We start from the raw sequence: 27,333 nt of genomic DNA, 5'->3' as shown, positions 1-27,333 counted from the left end.
TATCCATTCCAGCATGCACGCCTGCTCTTCAAAGGTTTCATTCACTACAAAGTTTGTTTCTTTCGTAAAGACAGAAGCAAAAAACTAATTTAGGGCTTCCCCTACCTCCTCAGACTCCACACACAAGTTCCCTATGCTATCCCTGATCGGCCCTACTCTTTCTTTGACCATTTTCCTATTCCTCACAGAAGTGTAAAATGCCTTTGTGTTCTCCCTAATCTGTTCTGCCAAGCCTTTCTTGTGCCCCTCCTGGCTCTCCTCAGACCATTTTTGAGCTCCTTCCTCGCCTGCCTGTAATCCTCTAGAGCTGAGCTTGACCCTAGCTACCTCCACCTTATGCAAGCTACCTTCTTCCTTTTGACGAGAAGCTCCACCGCTCTCATCATCCAAGGTTTCTTTATCTTACCCCATCTTGCCTGTCTCAGAGGGACATACTTATTCATCGCTTGCAACAACAGTCTCCCACATGTCGATAGTGCCTTTACCATGGAACAATTGCTCCCAGTCCATGCTTCCTAACTCATGTCCTAATCGCATCATAGTTTCCTCTTCCCCAATTAAATATCCTCCCATTTTGCCTAATCCGCTCCTTGTCCATAGCTATGTAGAATGTGAGGCAATTGTGGTCACTATCACCAAAATGCTCTCCCACCACAAGATCTGATACCTGCCCCGGCTCGTTTTCGAGCACCAAGTCGAGAATGGCCTCTCCCCTCGTCGGCCTGTCAACGTACTGAGTTAGGAAACCCTCCTGAAGACACCTTACAAAAACAGCTCCATTCAAATCTTCTGCTCGAAGGAGATTCCAATCAATATTGGGAAAGTTAAAGTCACCCATTACAACAACCCTACTACGTCCACAAAATCTGCCGATCTATGCTTTCTTCAATCTCCCTGCTGCTATTGGGGGGGCCTGTAGTAAACCCCTAACGAGGTGACTGCTCCCTTGCTGTTTCTAATTTCCACCATACTGACTCGGTAGGCAGATCTTCCTCGACAATGGAAGGTTCTGTAGCTGTGATACCCTCTCTGATTAGTAGTGCTACACCCCCCTCCTCTTTTCCCCCCTCCCTATTCTTTTTAAATGCTCTAAACTCTGGAACATCCAGCAACCATTCCTGCCTCTGAGAAACCCATGTCTCTGTTATGGCCACAACATCACAGCACCAGGTACTGATCCATGCTCGAAGTTCATTACTTTTATTCCTGATACTCCTTTCGTTAAAGCAAACACACTTTAACTGATCCATTGGTTCCTTCCCAGGAAAATCCTTCCCACTAGCTGGTCTACCTCTTGCTATTGCCTCATCAGCATCAACTCTCACCTCCGGTATACAGCTCAGGTCCCCACCTCCCTGCCATACTAGTTTAAACCCTCTCGAACTACTCTAAGGTCTAATGATATACCTGATTGTGGTGGGTTTGCATATTGGAATCCAGCAATACAATGGCCAGAAGGTTGCTGTGAGAAATTCGAGAGTTTAACCTGGTTTCGGATAAGGAGGTGAGATACTCCTAAAACACAACTGATAATATGATTGCTCAGTTAGCACTGCTGCCTCAGAGGGCCAGGGACCTGGGTTCACTTCCAGTTTCAGGCGACTGTTTGGAATTTGTGCCTTTTCTCCATGTCTGTGTGGGTTTTCACTAGGTGTTCTGGTTTCCTCCCGCAGTCCCAAGGTTGAGTGGATTGTCCATACTGTCCAGGGATATGCTGGATAGGTAGATTAGCCATGGGAAATGCAGGGTTAGAGGGTAAGGGGAAATGGTGAATCTGGGTAGGATGCTCTTTGGAAGGTCAAATTGGACTCAATGGACTGAATTGTCTGCTTCCACACTGTAGGGATTCTAACTGATCATTGGTTATGCCTAGAAACTCAGAAGTTGATTTCCTGAGTTCAGAATTTGTGATTCTTAGTTTTGTTACAGTGATTTTGAAAATGGAGTTCCAGGAGCAGGCACCTTGGAACAGTTCATCGGAGAGTACAAGAGGAGAGAAACAATATAAGTTCAGGAGGTCTGCTTATGGCTAAAACAGGACCCAGTGTGGATGGGAACCTTGCACAATGAAAAGGTTTGATCCATGGTGGAATGTGTAATTGATTGCTGTATCCAAGGGAAGACAGGAGGACAAGCCCATTGTTGTGGTTCATGGTCTCCAGTCACTATCTGGTCATTCACTCTTTGAAAGGACAAAGTCTAATAAGCACATTGTCTGGTGATGATGCCCCCTTCCCTATCTGCCTCATGCCCCATGGTCAAATAATTTGCAAAAGCTCACCATTAAGGCACACATGTAGGCACAATTATAGGGAGTTCCTTGTTCAAATTGCAAATCCAGCAAGGAGAGGAGAAAGCCAGAAGAGGCAAACAACCAAATAAAGCAAATAAAGTCCAAGCATCGAAATAAAATTGTTCCGCTGTTCAGATTGACCATTACCAGCCTGAAATCCAAGCTTCTGTCTTGCATTTTCATGTTGGCTGCAGCATTGTTCAGTGTAACTCGAGTTTAACAGAACACCACAGTGCCCTGCCTGTCAAGCCAAGTTAAACTTCTTTGTTTGTCTGCTGAGCTATGATCCTTTAAACCTCCATTTATTCCAATGTTATTTTGCTGCATGTCCTGGTCAGTATTCCAGTGCAATGACTGCCTTGAACAAGGTGTTAGTGTTACATTGTGAGTGCAGTCATTCATTTTCACACGGATGTATATCTTTCCAGAGAATTTCTTGGCAGCTTGTGAGTGATTCCAGACACCTGGAACCTCCCAGCTTCAATAACAAGTCGTCCATCTTTGTGAAAGTGCCATAAACTGGATGAATGGATGTCCAGTCAAATTATTAACAACCTCTAAACAATACTGGAGACTGCAGGCTCTTTGCTGAAAATGCTGTTATGAGCACATTCCAGTCTGAGGCCATTTTTCCCTGTTCATAGTTCATTCTACGTTAATAGCTTAAGTACAGGACAGTAAGACTGTTTAAGAGTTTGCCTTTTCCAATGGATTGGCTAAAAATTTTGAGAAAGGCTTAATACAATGGCTGTCACGACTTTAGAATATCCCAAAGTTTTACTGAAGTACACTTGCTGTACAGCCATTGTTGTAATATAGGAAATGTAACAGCTAAATTACACAGTGCAGGTCCCATAGACAATAATGATCAGATATTGTGTCTTTAGTATTGTTGGTCGACAGATAAATATTGGGTAAGAGAACTGCCTTTCCATTCAAAGTAGTGCCGAGAAATCTTTTGTATTCAGCTTAGATGGCAGGTTGGGCTTCAGTTTTAATGTTGTAGTGATTGGAACCAAGTGGACCTTGTTGATTATGAGATCCTTGTTTGAGGTTGTTAACCTGGGCCAATCAGGAAGAACAGATCAAGAGATCTTTAGGTGCAGATGTAGAGTCCATATCCCTGGAACAGGAGGCCCAGGTTCAAACCTCCTGCTCGAGAGATTTGTAATACCATCTCTGAACAGTCGATTAGAAAAATAGGTTAAGTTAAAAAAATATATATAAACAGGGGATTTAGAATCTCCTCAGTTCAGGGGAATGAATCCGAGCCAGCTGGCCACAACCAGTGTACAGTGCACAAGTAAGGAAAGGGTGAATTGGTGATGAAATACTGGCGTCTGTGCAGTTATTTCAAATGTCTTTCTGAAAGATGGAACCTCTGGAATTGTAGAAGTCTCTCAGCACACACTGATAGGTCTGCCTAGCTATTGTGCTCAAATCTTTATGGAACTTATATAACCTTCTGACTCAGAGGTACAGCTATGGTACTATCTTGTGATGATCATTGACTGTCCTCAGACTCATTCAGTTCTCTCCTGAACAATACCATTTTTGGCTAATGGGTTGATGGAGAAGTTGTCCAACAGATTTACAAATTTCTTCTTAGTCATGGAAGGGTGTTCCAGAGGGTTTAAGAATGAATCAATTTGGCTTAGGCTAAGGAGCAAATATGTAGTCGATGAACTGCCAACTAATGAGAAGGATGTAGGGGAACAAATCTACCTGGAAATTAAAGAGAGATGCGATATTGTCAGGTAATTACAACAGGGGACTTTAACTGGCTGAGTGTAGACTTGCACAGGAGTGGCATAAAGGGATGAGAGGGACAAACATCGAGATGGTGTTCAGAAAACTCTGCTCCAGCAGTATTTGACTAGTCTGACAAGGAAGGATGCATGGTTGGACCTGGTTCTTATTAATGTGGTGGGCTCATTATTTAAGAGACAGTAATCACTTTAGGATTTGGGATGACAATAGAAAAGGACCATATGCAATCTAGAGAAAGAATAATTAACTGGTCAGGAGCCTAATTCAATAGGGCATGAGCAGAGCTGGGTCTGACAGGCTGGAAGATAAAGATGGTGGGAGAAACAGTAGCTGAACAATGGGCTAAATTTAAAATGTAGATGGTTTAGGCACAGTCAAGGTATGTTCCTTTGAAAAGAACATATAGGGCAAACAAATCTAGAGCTCCCTGATTTAAAAAGGAGATATAAATTAAGATAAAGAAGGACAAACATATTTAAGACAGGTATCAGTTGGAAAGTACAATTAACAACCAAGTGGAAAGCAGTGAGGGTCAGAGTGGAGGTTAAAGAGATTCATTTCTCTAATGTAAAGAGATTATGATAAAGACCAATCTAAAAGGAATCCCAGTCCTCTATAGGGACATTAATGATATAAGGGTGGCAAAAGGAGGAGTGGAGCCAGTTAAGGACCAGAAAGGAAATTTACACGTGAAGGCAAGAAGTATTTAATAGATACTGTGCACCCAAAAAAGTAGATGCTTGCCAAATCATGGTGACATGGAATGAAATTCTATCCCTCGTAGAGTCCAAAGTTAATAAGGAAGAAGTATTGGATAGTCTGTTTAAAGTTGGTAAGGCGATGAGATGCAACCCAGCATCATGAAGGAAGTGAATGTGGAAATGGCAGCGGCTGTAATCTTTCCGTCTGCCCTTTGCAAATGCTCCTGCCTTCAAGAAAGGTTGCAAGGGTAAGCCCAGCATTTACAGCCCGGGCAGTTTAAAATCAATGATGGCAAAGTGATACAATAATTCAGGATAGAATTTGTAGTGTCATGGAAAAAAGATCAGCTGATTAGGAAGAATGGGACAAGATCAGTTGATTAGGAAGGGGATTTCTAAAGAAGAAATCAAGTTTAGCTAACTTGCTTAAGTTTTTTTTGGAAGAGGTAACAGAAAGAGTTGATGGGAGTTATGCTCCCGAGTGGTGTACACAGATTTACAGAAGGGATTTGTCTGGGGCAAATGTCAGAAACTGTGTAGGGCAGGACTGGACATGTATGTGCCGTGTACATAATGGTCTTTTAAAGATGGCACTGTGCCAGTGATCACAAGATATCCTGACAGTGGTGAATATTTCTGGCTACTGCGAGTGGGGGATTTGAGCTAGCATCAGATGAGATAGATGCCGTAGAAATGTGGTAAGGAATTAATGAGGCGAGTCTGGGATGTTAACATGTGAAACTTCACAAGGGCTTGCGGAGGGAAGTCCTCCATGAAATTCAATGAATATCTGGAGAGATTCTGCTGTACATAAATTCAAATCCTTTCTTTCTTCTGCTAAGTATGTGCCCTTCAATAGCTGCCTCTAAGTAAAGAATGTGATAAAAAGTTAAATTTCCCCTCTACAGAGATGGTGTAACTATAAATTGGGGTATTCACCATTCCTGGATATGTCCTGTCCCACCAGTAGGGCAAACTCAGCAAAGGTGGTGGGACAGTAATATATAGTCATGAGAGGGATGCCCTGGGAATCCTCAGCATTGACTCCAGATCTCATGACCTTTCATGGTATCAGCTAAACATGAACCTCCTATTGATTACCATGTACTGACCTCCCTTTGCTGATGAATCAGTCTCCTCCATGTTGAACAACACTTGGAGGAAGCACTGAGGGTGGCAAAGTTGCAGAATATACTATGGGTGGGGGGGTTTATAATGTACACCACCAAGAGTGGCTTGACAGCAGCACCACTGTTGGACTGTGTCCTAAAGGAGATAGCTGCAGGACTGGGTCTGCAGTAGGTGGTGAGGAAACCAACAAGAGAGAAAAATATACTTGACCACATCCCTACCAATCTGCCAGCTGCAGATGCATCTGCCCATGACAGTATCACTAAGAGCAACCAACCACGATCCTTGAGGAGATGAACTCCTGCCTTCACATTGCGAATACTCTTCATCGTGTTGTCTGGTACTATTGCTGTGCTAAATAAACCAGACTTTGAACAGATCTAGTAACTCAAAACTGTGTTTCCATGAGGCACTGTGGGCCATCAACAGCAGCAGAATTGTACTCCAGCACAATGTGTAACATCATGGCCCGGCATATTCCCCACTCAACCATTACCACCAAGCCAGGGAATCAACGCTGGTACTATTGACAGTTCAGCAGGGCATGTTAGGAGTAGCACCAGGTGTACCTAAAAATGAGCGGTCAACCTTGTGAAGCTACTAAACAGGACTACTTGAATGCCAATTAGCATGAGTAGCAAGTGACAGATAGAGCTAAGCGATCCCACAATCAACGGATTAGATATGAACACAGCAGTCCTGCCAGATCCAGTTGTGAATGGTGCTGGACAATTAAACAACTCACTGCAGGAGGAGGCTCCTCAAGTATCCCCATACTCAATGATAGAAGAGCCCAGGATGTCAGTGCAAAAGATAAGGCTGAAACATCTGTAGCAATCTTCAACCACAAGCGCTGAATGGATTATCCATCTTGGTCTCCTCCAATGGTCCCTAGAATCACAGAAATCAGTCTTCAACCAATTTGATTCACTCCACATGATATCAAGAAATGATTGGAAGCAATGGATACGGCAAAGACTATGGGCACTGACAATATTCCGACATCAAGGCTGCATTTGACTGAGTGTGCCATCAGGAGCCCTACAGAAACTGGAATCAATGTGAATGAGGAGGAAAACCTTCTGCTGGTAAGAATCATACCTGGCACACAGAAAGACAGTTGTGATTGTTGGAGGTCAGTCATCTCCTTTCCAGGAATCTCTGCAAGAGTCCCTCAGGGTACAGTCCTAGGTTCAACCATCTGCAGCTGCTTCATCAGTGACCTGTCCTCTATCATAGGATCAGAAGTAGTAACGTTCACTGATAATTGCACAATGTTCAGTGCCATTCGCAACTCTTCAGATGCACGTTCAAATGCAACAAGATCTGGACAATTTGCAGACATGGGCTGACAAGTGGCAAGCAACATTTGTGCCACACAAATGGTGGGCAATGACCATCTAACCACCTTAACATTCAATGGTGTTACCATCACTGAATCCCCCACTATCAATATCCTGGGGACTACCATTTAACAGAAACTCAACTGGACTTGTCAAATAAACACAGTGGCTGCAAGAGCAGGTCAGAGGCTAGGAATACTATAGTGAGTAACTCAACTCCCAACTCCCTAAAGCCTGTTCACTCGCTACAAGGTACAAGTCGGTAGTGTGATGGAATACTCCTCACTTACCAGGATGGATGCAGCTCCAACAACACTCAAGAAGCTTGACACCATCCAGGACAAAGCAGCCTGCTTGATTGTCACTGCATCCACACCCTCCACAACTAATGCTCAGTAACAGCAGTGTGTACCATCTACAAGATGCAATGCAGAAATTCACCACAGGTCCTAAAACAGGATCCTTCCAAACCCACCACCACTTCCAGCTAGAAGGGCAAAGGCAACACAGTACAGTGGTTCAAGAACCACCACCTCTTCAAGGGCAGCTAGAGACGGGCAATAAATGCTGGCCCAGACAGACATTCAAGGTCCATATGTGAATAAATAATAATTAAAAACGAAAGGGTTAATGCACTTTTTACAGCAAGGTTAACCAGCGGCTTGAGAAGTGGCAGATGGTGCTGAGTCCCTGCATCCGAAGGCGGAGATAGATGAAAGGGTTAATCTTCCTGCTGTGGAAAGGGCTGCTCAGTGACTAACTGTAAACGGGAGAAACGTGAGTGGGTGGGTATTTTCCGAAGCTGACACTGTTCAGTTGGAACGATTACCCTGTCAAAGCCACTTCCTGGAATTAATAGGAGTTTTGATTATGGGGTGGAGTTTCATAGTGCAGAGTAAAGCAGGCCGACGGTCAAGTAGTTAACAAAAATATCTCATGCTGTCACAGTGCTGTTTGGAAAACTGGGGGACTGAAGGGGAATCTGTTTTGGATGAGCGTGAGTGGCTGAAACCCCTCCGCTCCCCCCCGCGCAGGAAGCAGGAAATTCCAGGGTTTGGTTCCCCAGTGCAGTCTGTACTCAGCAGCCCCTATAGCTGCGGTTTCACAGGAGTTCCGCAGAATTGAAGAGGGTGTTTCTCTCTCTCTCTCTGACAATGGATGCCATCATCATCCAGGAACGTCTGGTGGAAAAGCTGCTCTCTCCCAGGAATGCATCGGAGCAGCGCCGGCGGACACGCCTGAAGGTAAGGAAAGAAAACAAACCAACCTCTGATTGAAGGGCGACTGGCAAGAGTCGACCAAAGAGACAACTGGGAGAGACGATCAGATGACCTTTTCTCTGAGGGTCGTGAGAGTTTTGGAATTGGAGATGATTGGGGGACTCCAGGAAGGTAGAGTTGAGGTTAAAATCAGCTCAGCTGCGATCTTATTGAATGCTGGAGCAGGTTGGAAGGGCCGAGTGGTCGACTCTTGTTCCTTGTTTGTTTGTTTGTCCTTTTCAGAGGTTTCAGTTGGCCGACAAATCTGGCCTTACACCAATCTTTCTGGTCCAAATGAAAGCAGATAAAGATGCTGATGCCCTATATCAAAGACGTTGTGCTGTGATGAAATGGGAGGCCACTTTTGGAATACTGCGTTCAATTCTGGTCTCCCTGCTACAGGGGAAAAAAATTAAACTTGAAAGGGTGCAGAAAAGACTTACAAGGATGATGCTGGAGTTGGAGGATTCGAGCTATAGGGAGAGACTGAATAGGCTGGGGCTGTTTTTCCCTGGAGCATCGGAGGCTGAGGAGTGATCTTATAGAGGTTTATAAAATAGGGTAAATAGACAAGGTCATTTTTCCAGGGTGGGAGAATCCAAAACAAGAGGGGAAAGGTTTAAAAGGGACTTAAAGGGCAACTTTTTCATGCAGGGAGTGGTACATCCATGGAATGAGCTGCCAGAGGAAGTGATAGAGGGAAAGTACAATTACAACATTTGAAAGACATTTGGACAGGTACATGGATAGAAAAGGTTTAGAGGGATATGGGCCAAATGCAGACAAGAGTTGAAAAGTATGGTGCTGGAAAAACACAGCAGGCCAGGCGTACTGCCTGACAAGCTGTGCATTTCCAACATGGCACTTTTTGATTCTGACTCTCCAGCATCTGCAGTCCTCACTTCCTCCTAAACATAGAAGGACAAGTTGGATCAAAGAGATTGTTTCTGTGCTGTACACCTCCATGACTCTATGAACCTAATTTCCTCAATGCAGATTCCATGAACAGAAACTGATCTGGACCAGCCATATAAATACTGTGGCTATAAGCACTGGTCAGAGGAAAGCAATCCTGTGGCAAGTATCTAACCTTCTGATTCCTCAAAGCCTGTCCACCATCTACAAGGCACAAGCCAGGAATGTGATGGAGTACTCCCCACTTACCTGGATGAGAGCAGCTCCAACAACGCACAAGAAATCTGACAGTATCCAGGACAGAGCAGCCCATTCCATTGGAACCCTGTCCTTACGTTCAACATTCATTGCCTCCACTACAAACATACAGTGCATATCATCGACAAGATGCACTGCAATAACTCACTAAGGCTCATTCAACAGCACCTTCCAAACCTGCAAGCTCTACCACATAGAGTACAAGTGTAGCTGATGTCTGAATATATCACCCCTGCAACAAGGCACTCATTATCCTCAATCAGAAATAAATTGTTGTTAATCACTGTCAGTGTGTCAATATCTTGGAATTCCCTTCCTGACAACAAAATGGGTCATTCCATTTTATACCATACAGGCTATGGCAGTTCTAGAAGGTAGCTCACCACTACCTTCTCAAGGGCAATTAAGGAGTGGCAATATATGCTGGCCTAGCAAATGACATCCTCATCCTGGGAAAGAATAATGAAACACAGGCCCAGAGCTTCTGCTTTCTGTTTAATCAGTGACTGGGTGTAAATTGGAATACTGCCCAGGTCCTGACTCAGTGACTAAACAGGAATTACCCAGGACGTTTAAACTTCCAATTGCCAATTACCCTGGAACCACTCACCAAGGAAACAATCTAAAATCTGAGTTAGAGTTGGAGATTTACGTTTTCTAAATTATTCACCTGATTAGTTGCTCAAAAAATATTAGGTGATAAAAAAGACACTTGTAATTACTGGTTAATTACAAAACCATCTTCCTTCTCCCAATCCTGAGACCTCACTTGGACCTGGATTTCCCTCTGTCCACCCACATAAACCTTACTGACTACATCCCTGACACTTCCCCCAACCGAAATAATTCATCTGATGCCCCCACCCTTCTCCAATTACCCCTTTTTTGTATTGTTTAACATCTTGTAACTAACGGCGCTGTAATTGGTGATGTATTAATTTTTCACTGTACTCATTGAGTATATGTAACAATAAAGGCTATTCTATTCTAACCGCCCAACTCCACCTCCCTGTCCTGACCTGGCATTGTTCTCTGACTCATGCTGACGAAGCATCCATTTTCTGGTCCAAACCCCTGGCTACCACCACAGACATCCCAACAACCTCCACCCCAACTCAACCAACTCACAACATCCACCCAACTCAACCCAACTATTACTCCTCCATCCCTGACTTGACCTGACCAGTCAAGCCTCCAACTACCATCTGACTACTTGTTTCAACCTGACCTAAGCCAAACCCTTGACTATGCTGTCACCCTAACAAACCCCTGCGTGATGCAGCTATCCCCTAAACTGATCAGACACAATTTACTCCCAGACTATCCCACACCATCTGATTAAACCCCGACTGCCAGTCCAACTAATCTGATGTAATCTTCAACACCCCCCTAACCTATAACCCCGACTATCTCTCTTTCTCCCGATGACCCACGAGCCTCCAACCACCTCATTAACCCCTAGATTTCATGATTTCCCCGATCCAACATCACTAGCTCCCCACACCTGATCGTTTGCCTGACCCCTGTTCCTTCTCTATCAGCAGACTGCACTCCTGTCCTAAAATGATTATCCAGTTGGCACCCATATGCAGCCTAACCTGCTCAATCACTCACCTACTGTCTTGCCTCCTCACCCCCACTGTCAGTCTACTCCCTCATCTGCTTACCTTGCACCTACTTTTTGTCTGCATCTTCTCAAAGAGATTTTGGTCCTTGAACTGCTTATGAAGGAATACCACAGTTACTGCTGTACAAGGTGGGGCATGGTTTCTATAAAGATTCTCCATGCAAGTCTCTGTGAGGACTGCTGCACTGTAAAAGTGCTACATAAGAAGAGAGGCCCAAAGAATTTGGTAAGATTTACGAGGATGTTACTGAGGTTTGAGCTCTAAGGAGAGGCTGGGTAGGCTGAGACTCTTTTCCCTGGAGGGTCGGAGGATGAGGGGTGACCTCATAGAGGTTTATAAAGTCATGAGAGGCACAGACAAGATGAACAGCAAAGGGTAGGGGCGTCAAAAACCAGAGGGCATAGGTTAAGGTGAGAGGGGAAAGATTTAAAATGGACCTGAGGGGCAACTTTCTCTCACAGAGGCTGGTGCCTGTATGAAACGAGCTGCCAGAGGAAGAGGTAGAAGTGATTATAATTACAACATTTAAAAAGCATTTGGACAGGTACATGGATAGAAAAGGTTTAGAGGGATATGGGCCAAACACAGCCAAGTGGGACTAGTTTAATTTAGGAAACTGGTTGGCACGGTCGAGTTGGTTTGAAGGATCTGTTTCCATGCTGTGTGACTCTATGACTAAATAACTATCTATAGAACTTCATGTCTGATCTGAGTGAGGGATTCCAACTGTATTGGAAGATTTGGGCCACTGATTGAGGACAGTGCTGTTGTTTGTGTTTGTATCTCACATGGGGAGGTGATGGAATTATCGATTGACTATTAATCCAGAGACCAAGATAACATTCCAGGGACCTGGGTTCAAATCCCACCATGGCAGAGGTTGAACTTGAATTCAGTAAGTATCTGGAGTTAAGAGTCTAACAGCCTGTCTAGTTCACTACCATATAGGGTAGGAAACTGCCATCCTTACCTGGTCTGGCCTACATGTGACTCATAACTGACTCTCTGGGCAATTAGGGATGGGCAGTAAATGCTGCCTTGCCAGTGATGCCCTCATCCTGTGCATGAATATAGGGGAAAAAAATCTCTACACCATCCCCTCCTACCTCTCTCCCTCTAGTGTTTGTTCTGCTGTATCCATGACATACAGCTGAGCAATTGCAGATCCTACTGAGTACTGTCGCTATTGCCTGACATAGCACTTTCTTTTTTGTCTGTGCATGTTACAGACATAAGAATAATGTTATGGTATATTTGCATGAGGTCCTTTTGCAGCAACCTTTGAAAGTTGTATCATTCTTTTTATGTTTCTGGACACATGCCGTTTTCTGGAAAGTGACAACGCTTCAAGAATTGACAGGTTGGCAGCTTGATTATAATAATGTAGGATGTTGAAGTTGCTACTGATGTTCTGTGCTCCTGTACGCCCTCAACCTTCTTCACTCCACCATTGCTGGCCTTGTCCTAAGCTCTTTAATTCCCTCCCTAAACCTTTTCATTTCTTCTCTCTCTGGCTTCCTTTTAGACACTTCGTGCATCTTACTGATATAACAATGATATTATTAAATTGGAGAGAGTTCATAAAAGATTTACCAGGATGTTGCTAGGAATGGATAGTTTGAGTTATAAAATTAAGCTGGGACTTTTTTCACTGCTACATAGGAAGTTGAGGGGCGACCTTATAGAGGTTTATAAAAACTAGGAGGCATATTTTTAAAATGAGAGGATAAAGTTTTAATAAAGGACATGGGGGCAACTTTGTTCATGTGTGGAATGAACTGCCAGAGGCAGTGGTGGATGCAGGTATACTTACAACATTTAAAAGACATTTGGATAAGTACATGAATAGGAAAGGTCGGGAGGGATATTGGCGAAATGCAGGCATGTGGGACAAGCTTAGTTTGGGAACATAGTTTGCATGGCCTAGTTGGATTGAAGGGTCTGTTTCCATGCCATATGACTCTATGGCTCTATGATTCTAAGTCTCTCATCAATCATCTGATCAGCTGCCTCAACATGGCCTTATTTGACAACACAGAGACATTTTACTTTATAAGGCATTATACGAATGCAAGTTTCGTTTGTCATGTTTTGTAGAAGGGTGGAGCAGAATGCATCCAAATGAAACTGAAAGGAAACTTGGGGTATATTCTTCCAGAATATGGATGGACACTGGGTCAGAGATACTTGGGTGCAAATCGTGACTGGGTTACTTGAAACTTCTCACTCATCTGAAGTGTGTGGCTAAAATGACAAACATGAAATTCAGAACTGGTTTGGATCACCAGAACTAATTGTAGAGGAGTTTTCCACAGTTAATATTTTTGGAAGTAAGTTGTTCGGATTTTAAAAGCTGTGTCTGCATGAGTGGTGGAAGGAGATTCCATGATAACTTTGAAAAGGGAATTGAATGCATGTTTAAAAATGGGAAATTCATAGAGTATTGGGAAAAGAGCAAGGGAGTGGAAGTGATCAGATAACTCCTACAAACTCCAGGCCACACATGATAAACCAAGGAGCCTCCTTGAATCCATGATAGCATCTCCAGTTACCTTGGCTATGATCAGAACAGGGTTGCCCATATAAACAGGACTACTCGGAAGAGCTGTTTTTGTTTCCCTGTGTCCCACTGGGAAGAGCTTGGGTAAATAACATTTTGCATCTCTCAGCAAAAAATGGTTTAAAAGATTCAGCTTCAATACATTTCAGGACAGGTGTACTTTATTTTAACAAACCAAGAACGAGACAGTGAAAGAATTAATGGTAAGTCTTGCATTTATACTGCATCTTATCATCTTTTAATCACTTCTCAGTTAAGACTCGTGCAACAAATTACTGTAAAAACATGACTTTTCTTTGAATATCGATAAGTATAACCATCATTTGCTCACAGTAACATCCGAGAAGCAGAATTATATCAATTTGCTTTACATAAGATATACAGTGCAGGACAATGTAATTCAATTTAACTGGCTAATTCCAGTGTTTATGCTATAAATGGGACTTCTCAAATCAGTTATTCCTATCCAGCAAAGCATTCAATATTTCTTCCTCCTCTCTGTGCTATTTAAGCATTCCTTAATGGCAGCTTCTGCCATTCATCCGAAATACTCCATGAGATGAAAAGGTATGCATGGAGGCTAAGGAAATTTGGCATGTCCATAAAGACTCTTACAAATTTTGATAGATGCACCATAGAAAGCATTATATCTGGATGGTATGGCAACTGTCCTTCCCAAACCGCAAGAAATTACAGAGAGTCATGAATGCAGCCCAGTCCATCACGCAAATCAGCCTTCCATCCATTGACTCCATCCTTTCTTCCTGATATATCGGGAAAGCAACCAACATGAACAATGACCCCTCCCACTCCAGTTATGCTCTCTTCCACCCTCTTCCGTCGGAAAGAAGATATAAACACGTCCGAATAGATTCAAGAACAACTGCTTCCCTGCTGTTATCAGACTTTTGAATGGACTTCTTTAATGTTAACGTTGATCTGCACCTTCTCAGCAGCTATAACATTATATCCTGCATTCTGCTCTGTTACCCTGACACACTTGTATAGTATGATCCGCCTGTAAAGCGCATGAGACAATACTAGCTACCAGGACACCTCTTAGTCTTTACTTTTCTTGAGAAAACAGCCCCAACTTGTTCATTTGTTCATGATAGTTAGTTCTGGAATCAAGTAAAGCAGTTATGGGGAGTTTTTCTGAGGAGTTTGCACTACGCTTAATTGTAACTGGCTCAACATGCCTGGAACTAAGATTCTCTGACTTGTCAGTTCAAATGGTAAGGATCTCTGTGCATCAAGAAGTGTGTTTCCCTTGTGTTAGCTTGCATACCAAGGTTTGTTTGGGACCACTACAGTCTACTAAATAATGCAACTAATTATTTACTTAATCTGGTGTCATATCTACACATGCAGCATTCTGAAAAAGCTTGCTTTCAGTAAGTAATAAAAAAATTAAGTAAATTATCAGTAATCAATTATTATCAATGCATGGATGTCTTTGCATAAGAATCCACTCAAGACAATTGGTTTTGATTCAGGAACCATGGTGAGCTTGGACTTGGTGCAACTATATTATTGTAGAGTCCCAAGTTTGCTCTGGTCCCCATCAAGTAAATGCAGTTCATGTCAAAACCCAAAGCCTTGTCGAAGAGAGACTCACTCCACATCTTATATATTGAGCATTAGCTGGTTTGATGTTTGAATAATGCTCCGATCTCCCCGTGATGCCTTATCAAGGCTTCAGTGTGGAACAAATTGTGGCATTACTGATGGTTCTAAATTGAAGTCCTATCTGCTGATTTGGATGTTTCAGGCAAATATTGATAATGGCAGTTGGTAAATGAGAGTTCACAGAATTCTAACTACTTCTGACCACTCTTGCCTTAAACAACATCACTATAAAGCAGACTGACCACCTTTCATCTCGTTGCTGCTTGTGGGAGTTGACTGGCTGCAAAATAGATGTCCCATTGGCCTACATAACCATTGTCATTGTCTTAATGTAATTCATGGAATATGAAATGCTACGGAACTTTTCTGGAACCTGATAAGGAATTGTCTTGTTCTCTGTCTGTGCACAAAATGTTTTTTTCACTATCACAATAACCAAGGGACTGGTGGTAGGAAGTGAGTTTTGTGGTTATTATTTTTCTGAGAATTGTATGCATTGTACTTGTTTTGTAGTTGGATGGATCTGGTTAGCTTTCCCTGCCTCGTTGTTTCTCCTGGTTGTTGTGCTTTGGTACTTATCATTGGAGTTAGCACCTTCACTTTGTATCAAGACTGTACTTGATTAAGTTTGTTTTCACTTGAGCACTTTGTAGGTGTGTAAGCCTGCACTTTATTTCAAAATGGCTTCCATCTGTCCTGCAGCCTATCATGTCCTGCCTTCTCTCTGCTCAAGCAACTCTGCTGATCCTGAATTTTTTCGACAGTCCAACAAATATTTCACTCTTCAGGTGTTTGTCCAACTCTCTTTTGAAAGCCACAATTGAATCTGTCTTGACCACATGCTCAGGTACTATATTCCAGATCATAAACATGAAAATGCCTTTTCCTCCCGTTTCTTTAGCCAAACACCTCAAGTTGGTTTCTCGACATTTCTGCCAAAGCAATGCATTTTGTCCTACCTGCCTCTAACCTACTCATTTTGAACATATCCATCAAACTCCTCTTTGCCATCTCAACTCTAGGCAATACAAGCCCAGCTTCTCCAGACTACCTTCATAACTGAAAACGCTAGAATCATTCTTTTATACATCCTCTCTGAAGTCTTTGCATCCTTCCTTCTTTTCACCCTTTTTGCCTAAGGTAGCATGGTTCATGTTTTTCTTTTCTAATAAATTTATTCTTTATGTTAAAAGTATACTGGCAGACTCTTGTGAGTGTGTTCAGTAACTGACCTCCATGGTTTGAAAGAAATGTTGGTTTTTTTCAAGCCAGATTTCACTCTGACATCTGACATATCAGTGCAGGGTATTGTCAGCAGGAAGGTGCTCCTCTTTCCACATTATTGTCACATTGCTTGTGGCCAACAACACTTAAGTATGCAGCAATTTCTTTTGTGTCACTTGAACAAGCAGAATATGGTGCAAACTATAGTTAACCCTCAGTGAGTTGTGAGGCAATCTGGAGCTTCCTCAGTTGGGTATCAGCTCTTTGAGGTTTTCCAATGTCTAAAGGTTTTTTTCATTTCAGGATGTGGAAAAGGAATACGTGGGATTTGCTACACTACCCAACCAGGTCCATCGTAAATCAGTAAAAAAAGGCTTTGACTTTACGTTAATGGTAGCAGGTAAGAATGCTCCTTGCTCTCACTTATGTAAACTGGTAGAAGGAAATAACAATAAAAATTCAATATGGTGACATCAGTTCATGTTAAAGGTTTGACCAACATGTTAGTTTGACTCAGTCCTGGATACAAAGAGTAAAGAAATGGCAAAAAAAAATGTCATAACATTTGTATAGGCCCCAAAGAACAAGCATGATATGAAATTAGTGGAAAATTGGTGATGCTGTGGTCTGTTTTTTGAAATACTTCAGACATGCTCCTTAGAAACAGTTGCTTTTGCCTCCATTTATACTGAAAGATTGCTGGAATTTAATATTAGGAATGTAATTCACATGATCTGAATGGGAATTTTTAAAAAATTGTCTTTTTAAATTTAATCTTGGGATATAGGCATCATTTGCAAACCAGGCATCTATTTGCAATTCTCAGATGCCTGTGGGAAAGTGGTGGCGCTCTTTCTTCTTGAATGACTGCACTCTGAATGGAAAAGTATGCAAAACCTTCTCTTCCATAGGGAGTTCCATAGTTTTGGCCCAGTGATGAATAAATGAGAACGTATGTTCGGATGCTGTGTGCCTTGGAAGGGAACATGGAGGTGATGTGTTCACATGGACCAACTGCTTACTTTTTTCTAGTGAGAGCAACTTTAGGTCGTTCTGTAGAAATAACCTTTGTTAATTGCTCAGGTGCATCCTTTAGACTATACACATTTCTGTTGTGGTCCATCAATTGTAAAGGAGAGGGCATTCAAAAGATCTATACAGAGGAAACTTGATTATCCAGCATTCGATTATCCGAATATTGGATTATCCAGCAAGATTGCAAGGTCCCATTGATTGGCTAAACTGTGTTATCTGGCATTTGATTATCTGGAATTTGATTAACCGAATGAAATACTCCCCGCCCATGTCCTCTGTGGTTCAGTAACAGCTCAGTTAGTAAACAACAGGCAAGATCTTGATTTATAGATCCATAAAACTTCCTGGTTTCAGAACTTAGTCTATGCTGAACTAATTGACCTCAGTTGGGATATTTGCAGGAGTAATGCAACAAGTAGGATGTTTTGGCACTAAAAAGAGAAAATGCTGTGGAAATTCAGCACATCTGGCAGTAGAGAGAGAAAAACAAAGTTAGTCTGATATGACTCTTCTTTACTACGTTGTCAGGCTTGCTGAGTTTCCTCAACATTTTCTCTTTTCATTTCAGATCGCCAGCAACAGCAGTGTTTTGCTTTTGAGGTTTTTAGCACCGCAGGGTTAGGGAGTGGAAACAGTTTGGCTTTCTGCTCTGGGTTGTCATCCCATGATATTGGTGGCAAGTACATAATGACAGATACCCTCAGAGCTTTTCTCAATGTGAAAACAACCTGCCATACTGCGGGAGTGTTGCACTGTCAGACGGTCCATCTTTCAGAAAGGTATAAAGCTCTGGTTACCACAAAAGAAGAAGGGCAGGAGTGTTAAGGGTGGCACAGTATGCTCAGTGGTTAACACTTCTGCCTCAAAGCACCAGGGACTCGGATTTGATTCCAGCCTCAGGCGACTATCTGTGTGGAGTTTGCGCATTCTTCCCATGTCTGTGTGTGTTTTTTCCAGGTGCTCCAGTTTCCTCTCACAGTCCAAAGATGTGCCGGTTGGTGAATTGGCTATGCTAAATTGCCCATAGTGTTCAGGGATGTGTAGGTTTGGGACGTTAGTCAGGGATAAATATACTATATTAGGGTAGGGGAATGGGTCTGGGTGGGTTACTCTTTGGAGAATTGGTATGGATTTGTTGGGCTAAAGGGCCTGTTTCCACACGGTAGGGATTCCATGATTCTATGAGTTGAAGTTGACGCCCTGATCAACATTTATTTCCCAATCAGCGATACTAAAACAGATGGGTTGATTATTTATCATATTTAATTTTTTGGGATCTTGCTGTGTATATTGAATGCCTGTTTTTGATGCTTTACAATAGTAACTGTAAAATTCCTGGACTGGTTATGCTTTGAGGCATTCTAAAGTCATAAAAAGTGCTTAATAAATGCAGGTTTGATTTTTCTTTTGTGAAGACAGTCATTGTATATCCATTGAAGTTCCAACGTTGGGGTGAGGGAAGCACTGACAAATCCCTCTCTCATGTGTTTAAATGTTGCTTAGAAGCCTTCCGTAGTAAAAAGCCACCCGGTGCTGCCACTTGGGCAAATTTCCACAGCAAACATTTTTATTAACCAGCAGTTATGGGACCAGGGATCTGCCAGTTGATCAAATATTCTGGATAATCAAGTCATACATATTGCTGCAGTGAAACCTGACCAAACAAAGCTTCAAGACATCTATATTCCTCAAAAAAATCAACACACCTCCTAAATTCAATGTAAGCACATACAATAAATAGTAGAACTTTATGCAGGGGGTATACACATCACTGTTATGCTTTATTTACAGTATAAATACTTGAACATTGTTGTTGAAGGGTACAGAGGTTTATAAAAGTTTATAAAATCACGAGGGGAATGGATAGGGTGAATAGTCGAGGTCTTTTTCCCAAGATAGGGGAGTTCAAAACTAGAGGGCATAGGTTGAAAGTGGAGGGGAAAAATATAAAAGAGACCTAAGGAGCAACTTTTTTACTCAAAGGGTGGTACGTATATGGAATGAGCTGCCAGGGGCTGGTATAATTACAACTCTTAAAAGGCCTCTAGATGGGTATACAAATAGGAAGGATTTAGAGGGATACAGACCAAATGCTGGCAAATAGGACTAGATTAATTTAGGATATCTGTTTGGCATGGACGAATTGGACTGAAGGGTCTGTTTCCGTGCTGTACATGTCTATGACACTATTTGAGGTATATAATCTTTGGCAGTTTATCAAGAGTGTCGGTTGATAAGGCACAGGTTAAAACAAAGCAAAAAAAGAATACCATTAGATCATTTCCCAACATGATCAGGGTATTCAGGAAGAAGGTTGGTGTGGGGTTTGGAAAAGGATCATAGCTGATGTTGCTAAACATGTCAGAAGGATAAGAATAGGAGAACAAGGTTAGGAGCTTTTGAAAGTATTACTATTCTATGTCATCATTTCTCACAAATTTGGTGGTATTTGGAAACAGAAAGTTCTTAAAATAAACCAATGGCTTGTTAATATCTGAAAGTAAAAGAATAATGGATCCCTTTATGGGCTTCTCCCAGTCCGTTGCTTTATATTTATTAGATCAGTAGAATATTCCAAAAGGCAGCCTGAGTACTCTTTCTCTGTCTTATCCACGTGAGATCTGCTGCTGTCCTGCCGTCACACTTTTCATATGATATCAGGGCCAGACCCTGAATCAAACCTCTCATGAGACTCATGATGTGGAGGTACTGTTGTTGGACTGGGCTGGACAAAGGCAGACGTCACGTGACACCAAGTTATAGTCCAACAGGTTTGTTTGCAATCACAAGGTTTCAGAGCACTGCTCCTTCATCAGATGAAACCACTTGTGACTGAGAAACTAAAATTAAAAATCCTGGAGCTGTTGGAGCTTGCCCCACCCATTCAGGCTGCTTCTATTGTTCCAACTTTAAAAAAAAACAATGTCTGTCAAGCAGTTCACTTTCTGGGCTTTCAATAGACAGTTTGGCAACTCAGCTTTAAAACCTCTCTTCAAAAAGAAACAGGACAAAGTACATTTCTTAAAGTCTTAGTATCATCACAGGTGTGAAGACCAAACAGTTGGCCCTCCAATTGTTGCTGGTTTTATGGCTTGCCAGAATTTAAATTCCATTGACTTCATTCTCCCAAATCCAATTTCAGCCTGAGTTTTACTGAGTAGTACTACTGGTGGTTGTTGAATGTTATTGAGTTGCTATCTTTCAAACATTTCTGTGTGTTTCAACATGAAGAGAGTTTTTTTATACAACATCCTTTGTATAAGGTCTGGAAGTTCATGGAGAAAGGTGAGATCTGTAAATCTTGTATGGACTGCAACCTGTTGCTGTTCGTTTAATTTGAATTGCTAAATCAATCAATTTTGTATGAAAACAAAGCCTCTGGAACTGTTTAATTACAGCTACTTGTTTAAAATTCATTCTTTTTTATAATCCAAATAACATTGATTTCAAGCTATTAATCTGAAATGAAACTTTTAAATGATAATGAAGCCAGTGCCAGCTCTCTGAAAGACCAACTCAATAACTGGAATCACTTTACCTTGCTTTTCAGTTCACCACAGTTTTTTTTCACATATTTATCCAGTTCCCTTTTGCAAGGTACTATTAAGTCTACTTTAGATCATACTTTAAGGAAAATTGTTCCAGATCACGATAATTCACTGTCTATAGTTTCTTGTCTTCATCTCATTTCTATTAATATGTGTACATTACCTGAAATCTGTGTTCTCTAGTTTTGGGTCTTTGTACTACTGGAATTATTTTTTTCATTTGCTGTATCAAATGCTTCACAATTTTGAACGCTCTATGTTAAACTTTTTTTTAAACATCTGTGCTGTAAGGATAACGAAATAGAATGAGATTTAATCAGCCTGACAAGGGTCTCATCTGGTGGCTATTGAGCTGGTGGGGAACTACCTTGAATCCTATGAGAGAGACCCAAAGAAGTTAAATGCCTTTGAAAGTTGCTATAGGAAAGATGTTAGTAAACTTGGTAGGGTGCAGAAAAGATTTACAAGGAAGTTGCTGGTTGGAAGGTTTGAGCTATAGGGAGAGACTGAATAGTCTGTGGCTATTTTTCCTGGAGCATCGGAGGCTGAGGGGTGATCTTTTAGAGATTTATAAAATCATTAAGGGCATGGATAGAGGGAATAGCCAAGGTATTGTTCCTGGGGTGGGGGAGTCCAAAACTAGAGGGTATAGGTTTAAGGTGAGAGGGGAAAGATATAAAAGGGACCTAAGGGGCAACATTTTCATGCAGAAAGTGGTGCGTGTATGGAATAAACTGCCAGAGGAAATGATGGAAGCTGGTAAAATTACAGCATTTAAAAGGCATCTGGATGGATATATGCATAGGAAGGGTTAAGAAGTATATGGGCCAAATGCTGACAAATGGGAATAGATTAATTTTGGATATCTGTTCAGCATGGACATGTTGGACTGAAGGGTCTGTTTCCATGCTCCACGTCTCTATGACTCTATGAGTATTGGGCAACCCCTGGGATTGAGGACTGTGGCATTGCTGTCCAGCGGGCCGTAGCCCTTCATTGTCACCCGTGTGGTGGCAGCTGCTGAATGAAGCGAAGGTCCACAATCACCAAGGAACCCCAAACTGAAAGTGTAGGTTGGGGATCAGGGACAAAGACTGATACAGCAGTTTGAGGCTTGGCTTTCAGGGCCCACTCCTCTAGCAGGGGTTCCATCAAGTAAGCACAGATTGAAAATCAGCCCCTTGCTCTTGCATCTGACCATGACTCCCCTACCTGCTCACATCCTTGTTGTGTTCCACACCCTGAAATCCCATCCTACCCTCACTCAAGTGTGACCTGTACTCTATGGTGATATTGGATCTCTGGTCAGTACATGCAGGCAGTGAAGTGTACCACTAGGAACCTCAATTAAAAGACAGTGGCTACCTAGGTGCCTGAAGGACATTTAATTCCTGCTGGGGGCTTTTCCTACGGAAACCTGGATGCAACCCCAATTGGCCCAACAGAATCAGCCTCTTCTCATTCTTCTTAAGATACAACTCATGTCATATTTGAGAGCATTCCTTTTTGTTTGCCATGTAACAAAACAAAATGTTCTAGGCAGGTTTGCTACAAAGGTCATGGTTTAATAGCAAATCTGAGTGGCACATAGGCAAACCGGTTTGAGTGGAATTAACCATTTTTCTGCTTATGAAGTGTATTTGGAGAAATTAGTTGCAGCTTGACGTGCATTGGAAATTCATGACTGCTCTCTCCACAGGAGAGTCCGGGCTGGGAAAGTCCACTTTGGTCAAGAGCCTCTTCCTGACAGATCTGTACAAAGACAGAAAACTTCTCAATGCTGAAGGTAAGATCTAAGATCTTTTAATATGATGCTAAAATCAAGATTGTAGTGGCGAGGAGGGAGGTGATAAGTGTTGACACTTTGGACTAATAGTGAAATGCTTCAACTTTCCATTTGAAAACCTCATCTTTAACCTCAAAGGAGGATGTGATGTTGTGGGAGCTTCCACCTTGCACATCTTTATTGCCTGTTATTAATACTATCCTTAATGGGGTATGGCTTGGTTAGGGGAGCAATAGCCACCCATTTGATGAGTATCCGCTTCGTTTTCACTAATCTTTTACACCACATCCGCTCATAAAGAGTTTTAATCCAGACCAGTTTTTGCTTTTGGAGACTACACTGGAAACCTGACCCAGACCTCTAAGGTGGTTCCTATTATTATTAGATGGGAGGCCAGTGCATCACCTTTTAACCAAAGGTCACCACAGAATAGTCACCACGAACTCAACAATGAAATTCAGAAGAAATATCATCATCCAGAGAGCAGTGAAACTGTGAAACTTGTTGCCACAAGCTGTAGTTGAGCTGGATATCATCACTGTTTATCCAGGTTCTGTCTAAATGGCACACGAGGAAGGAGGTAATAGTAGCTTCTGCTGATTAGATCATAAAACGGTCACACCCCAGAATAAGACTATTCAGCCTTTTGTTTCAATGCCGGCTGTATGTACAAGGTTCTCAGCTAGTCCCAGTTTTTAGTTTTTTCCCTAACTTCTTTCTGGGAAAATGATATCTGTTCTCTTTCACTGCAATTGAGTCTGCTTCCCCTACACTCTCTGGCAGTGCATTCCTGATTCTAACCACTCCCTGTATAAAAGCAAATTTTTTATTGCTCGTTTTGCTGTACCTTAAGTCATTGATCACTGATCCTTGATTTTTCTGCCAATAGGAACAGTGTCTTCCTATCTGATTCACTTAGGCCCCTTTGACTCTGAACACCTCTACCCCATTACCCTTTTACCTTCATTTCTTGAGGGACATAGCCCCAAGTGTTATGAACTACCCTCACAACTGAAACATCTCATCCCATTTTTATTGTCACAAGTAAGATGAAGAAGGCTGAAAAGAGGTTTGTGTGGAGACAAAACACAAGCGTGGAATGGTTGGGCTGAACGGCCTGTTTCAGTGCTGTATATTCGATGAAAATGACACCGCCTACACCAACAATGCAAAATACTGTGGATACTGGAACTCTAAAATAAGCGTTTAGCAGACCTTGAGTAGTACAGTGGCTCAGTGGTAAGCACTGCTGCTGCACTACACCAGGGACATTGGTTCGATTCCATACTTTGGTAACTGTATGGAGTTTGCCCATTTTCCCCATATCTGCATTGGTTTACTCTGGTTTCCTCTCACAGTACAAAGATGTGCAGGTTGGGTGGATTGCCCATGCTAAATTGCCCCTAGTTTCCATGATGTATAGGTAAGGTGGATGAGCCTTGGGAAATATAGGGACACGGAAGGGGGTGTGATACTCGTTGGAGGGTCTGTGTGGACTCAATGGGCCAAATGGCCTGTTTCCACTCTGTAGGGATTCAATTCAAGACCAGACAAAATCTGTAGTGAAAGAAAAATGTTATGATAACAGTTCATTGTAAGCGATGATGTCAGGGATGAATGGCATTGCAACAAGGACCTACTTCTTCTATATTGAGAACCACAGAAATCTTGGCTGTGTGTTTAATGATGTTTGCTATGCTGTAAATTATTTTACTCCTCTTCTGGATTCATTCTTTGTTTCCTTCCTTTTTTTTCTTCACTGGCTCAGTTGCCTTGCACCACATCATCATTTCTGTCACTTTGTCATGCCTCCATTCCATTGCATTCTTCTGCATCTTTTCCTTTCTCCCCAACATTCCTCACTAAATTATTTCCTTAATAACTGCTCACCTCTGTCATCTTCCAGTTTGATAAAATGTTGCCGACCAGAATTAAAAGTACCTAATCTGTCTCCTTTGTTAGCAATGTTTTTCTGTTGTCTATCCACCATTTATGGAGATATTCACAAACATCCACTTATCAACACCGGTCTTTGACCTAATACAGGATGCCAACTCTAGTGAAAAAACAGCTTTTACTTCATGGGTTAAAGATCTTGTGAGATCAGATTAATTCATCATCTTTGTTAATTAAGATAGGAAACATAGCTATCACACTTAAGAGTGTGCAGAGCATTAAATGCTGATTGGGTTTGCAGGAGATTTTGACTCATGTTTTCTCCAACTTCTTACAGAGAGGATCAACCAAACAGTGGAGATTATAAAACACACAGTGGACATTGAAGAGAAAGGTGTCAAACTAAAATTGACGATAGTTGACACACCTGGATTTGGGGATGCAGTGAACAACATACAAAGGTGTGTACAAATGAAACTGAGCATTAGGCTGTCATGGGGACACGGACAGCTAATTCCATCAAGTTTGATTTGGTTTCAATGGAAATGTGAGTGTTAGCTAATAAATTAAGATCACAAAACATTGTAAGGTGAGAGAGTAAATGGTGCAGATGAAAGCAGCACGTTGTAAATGGCCGTCAATATTAATTGTATTTAACTGTGTCTTGATAATGGACATTAACTGAGGGTTCAGTTGTGCCCCTATAAAAAGCAACTCTCTGAACCATGATTGTTGGATAAGGACATAAATATTTGTAATGTGTACTACAGTGATTCACTACTTTTAAAACATATTTAAAGCTTGCTGCCAGTTCCATCCTTTGCTTCCTAGCTTTCTGAATTATGACAATAGATAGATTCAGTGAGAGTACAAACGGTGTGAAGTAACTCCACAGAGACTGGTATCCCATCACCAAATCACATTTACCCAGAGAGAGAGTCCTTGATATTGATCCAACTTCCTCAGAGCCAGCTCTCAGAGTGAAAAGGATGTCTGATATTCCTGTTCTTTTTTTTTATTTTATTAAACAATTCGCAGTTTATAAAACAATTAACATTAACAGCTGTATACAGAGAAACAGCAATTTTATGAGGGAGAGAAGCAGCAAAGCCAGGTCCCAAACCCTACCATTCAACCAGTTTTCAGGGAAATGAGGAACCTCAAATCCCAGTTTCATTCATTACAAAACAGTAACAATAACATTTGTACATACAAGACAATCCAATTACATAAAAAACAGTGCGTAAAATACAGACCCCCAGGAACCCAGCAAGACCCCACTCCCTCCCCCCCGTACCTTCCACCTTCCGGCCACTCTAAGGCAGCCCGCCCCTAAGCACCTTCCAGCTCTCAGTCCGCCCAATGCCCCTTCCAGTGTTTGGTCTGCCCTGATAACCTTCCGACCACCTCTAGGACAGCCTGTCCTGCTTCCCCAACTACCCCCAGGATGACAGCGGTCAGGATGGCTTACCCACCGTCCGGCATCCCTAACCGCCCTTAACACCTTCCTGCCACCTCTAGGACAGCCCACCCCTGTACCAGCCTGGGGCGACAGTGCTGAAGATGGCCTACCCACCTTCCGGCTCTTGGTCTGCCCCTACATACCATTGGGCTACATTCCTGTTCTTATCTGTCAGCTAGGACTCCCTGATTGGACCAATTAACAGCCCTAATCAGGGAACTCATGTTCTGTGATGTCCACCTAGCTGATCTTGTTACAGCCACTACTCTGTGGTGGTTGGAAGATGTAGGAAGTGTAGGAAGATGTGGCATTGTCCACTTGGGAACTTTATTAAGATAGTTTTTTTTGAGTCATAATGTTATAGAGATGTGCAGCATGGAAACAGACCCATTGGTCCAACTCATCCATGCTGCCCAAATATCCTAAATTAATCTAGTCCCATTGTCTAAATTAAAAAGCACTTGGATGTAGAGATTTTGTGATCCAAGTACAAGCTCCTAGACAGGTACGAAAAAACCGAAAAGGTTATTAGAATTTTGGCCTTTATCTCAAGAAGGATGAAAATGTACGTGTTGAAGTTATGATACAGCTGTGCAGTGCTGTGATTAGATTCCATTTATTGTGTTCATCTTTGGGCACTGCAATCTCAGGACTTTATATTCTTCACGAGAATGCATTGCAGATGCATTGTGCTAATACCAACAGGATCTTGACCAGATTGGCCAATGGGCTGAGAAGTGGCAGATGGAGTTTAATTCAGATAAATGCGAAGTGCTGCATTTTGGGAAAGCAAATCTTAGCAGGACTTATACACTTAATGTTAAGGTCCTCGGGAGTGTTGCTGAACAAAAAGACCTTGGAGTGCAGGTTCATAGCTCCTTGAAAGTGGAGTCGC

At 42.2% G+C, this 27,333-nt stretch overlaps 1 protein-coding gene across 4 annotated transcripts in view; it reads left to right on the top strand.

The window, feature by feature from the left end:
- sept5a (septin 5a) overlaps positions 1 to 27,333 on the top strand; it is a 129,831-nt gene that overhangs the window by 88,153 nt on the left and 14,345 nt on the right. For 3 of the 4 annotated variants that reach the window (XM_043716052.1, XM_043716049.1, XM_043716050.1), the window contains 3 exons: positions 17,015 to 17,111; positions 22,994 to 23,080; positions 25,314 to 25,437. In XM_043716052.1, coding sequence (XP_043571987.1) covers positions 17,015 to 17,111; positions 22,994 to 23,080; positions 25,314 to 25,437 — 308 coding nt within the window. Of the gene's footprint in view, positions 1 to 8,096; positions 8,483 to 17,014; positions 17,112 to 22,993; positions 23,081 to 25,313; positions 25,438 to 27,333 lie in introns of those variants that run through there. The other variant, XM_043716051.1, reaches the window with a different exon arrangement.

This window comes from Chiloscyllium plagiosum, chromosome 25 (genome assembly GCF_004010195.1).
Source record: "Chiloscyllium plagiosum isolate BGI_BamShark_2017 chromosome 25, ASM401019v2, whole genome shotgun sequence".
Lineage (NCBI taxonomy): Eukaryota > Metazoa > Chordata > Chondrichthyes > Orectolobiformes > Hemiscylliidae > Chiloscyllium > Chiloscyllium plagiosum.
The sequence above is the reverse complement of the archived record's forward strand: the minus strand, read 5'-3'. Positions and strand labels throughout refer to the sequence as shown.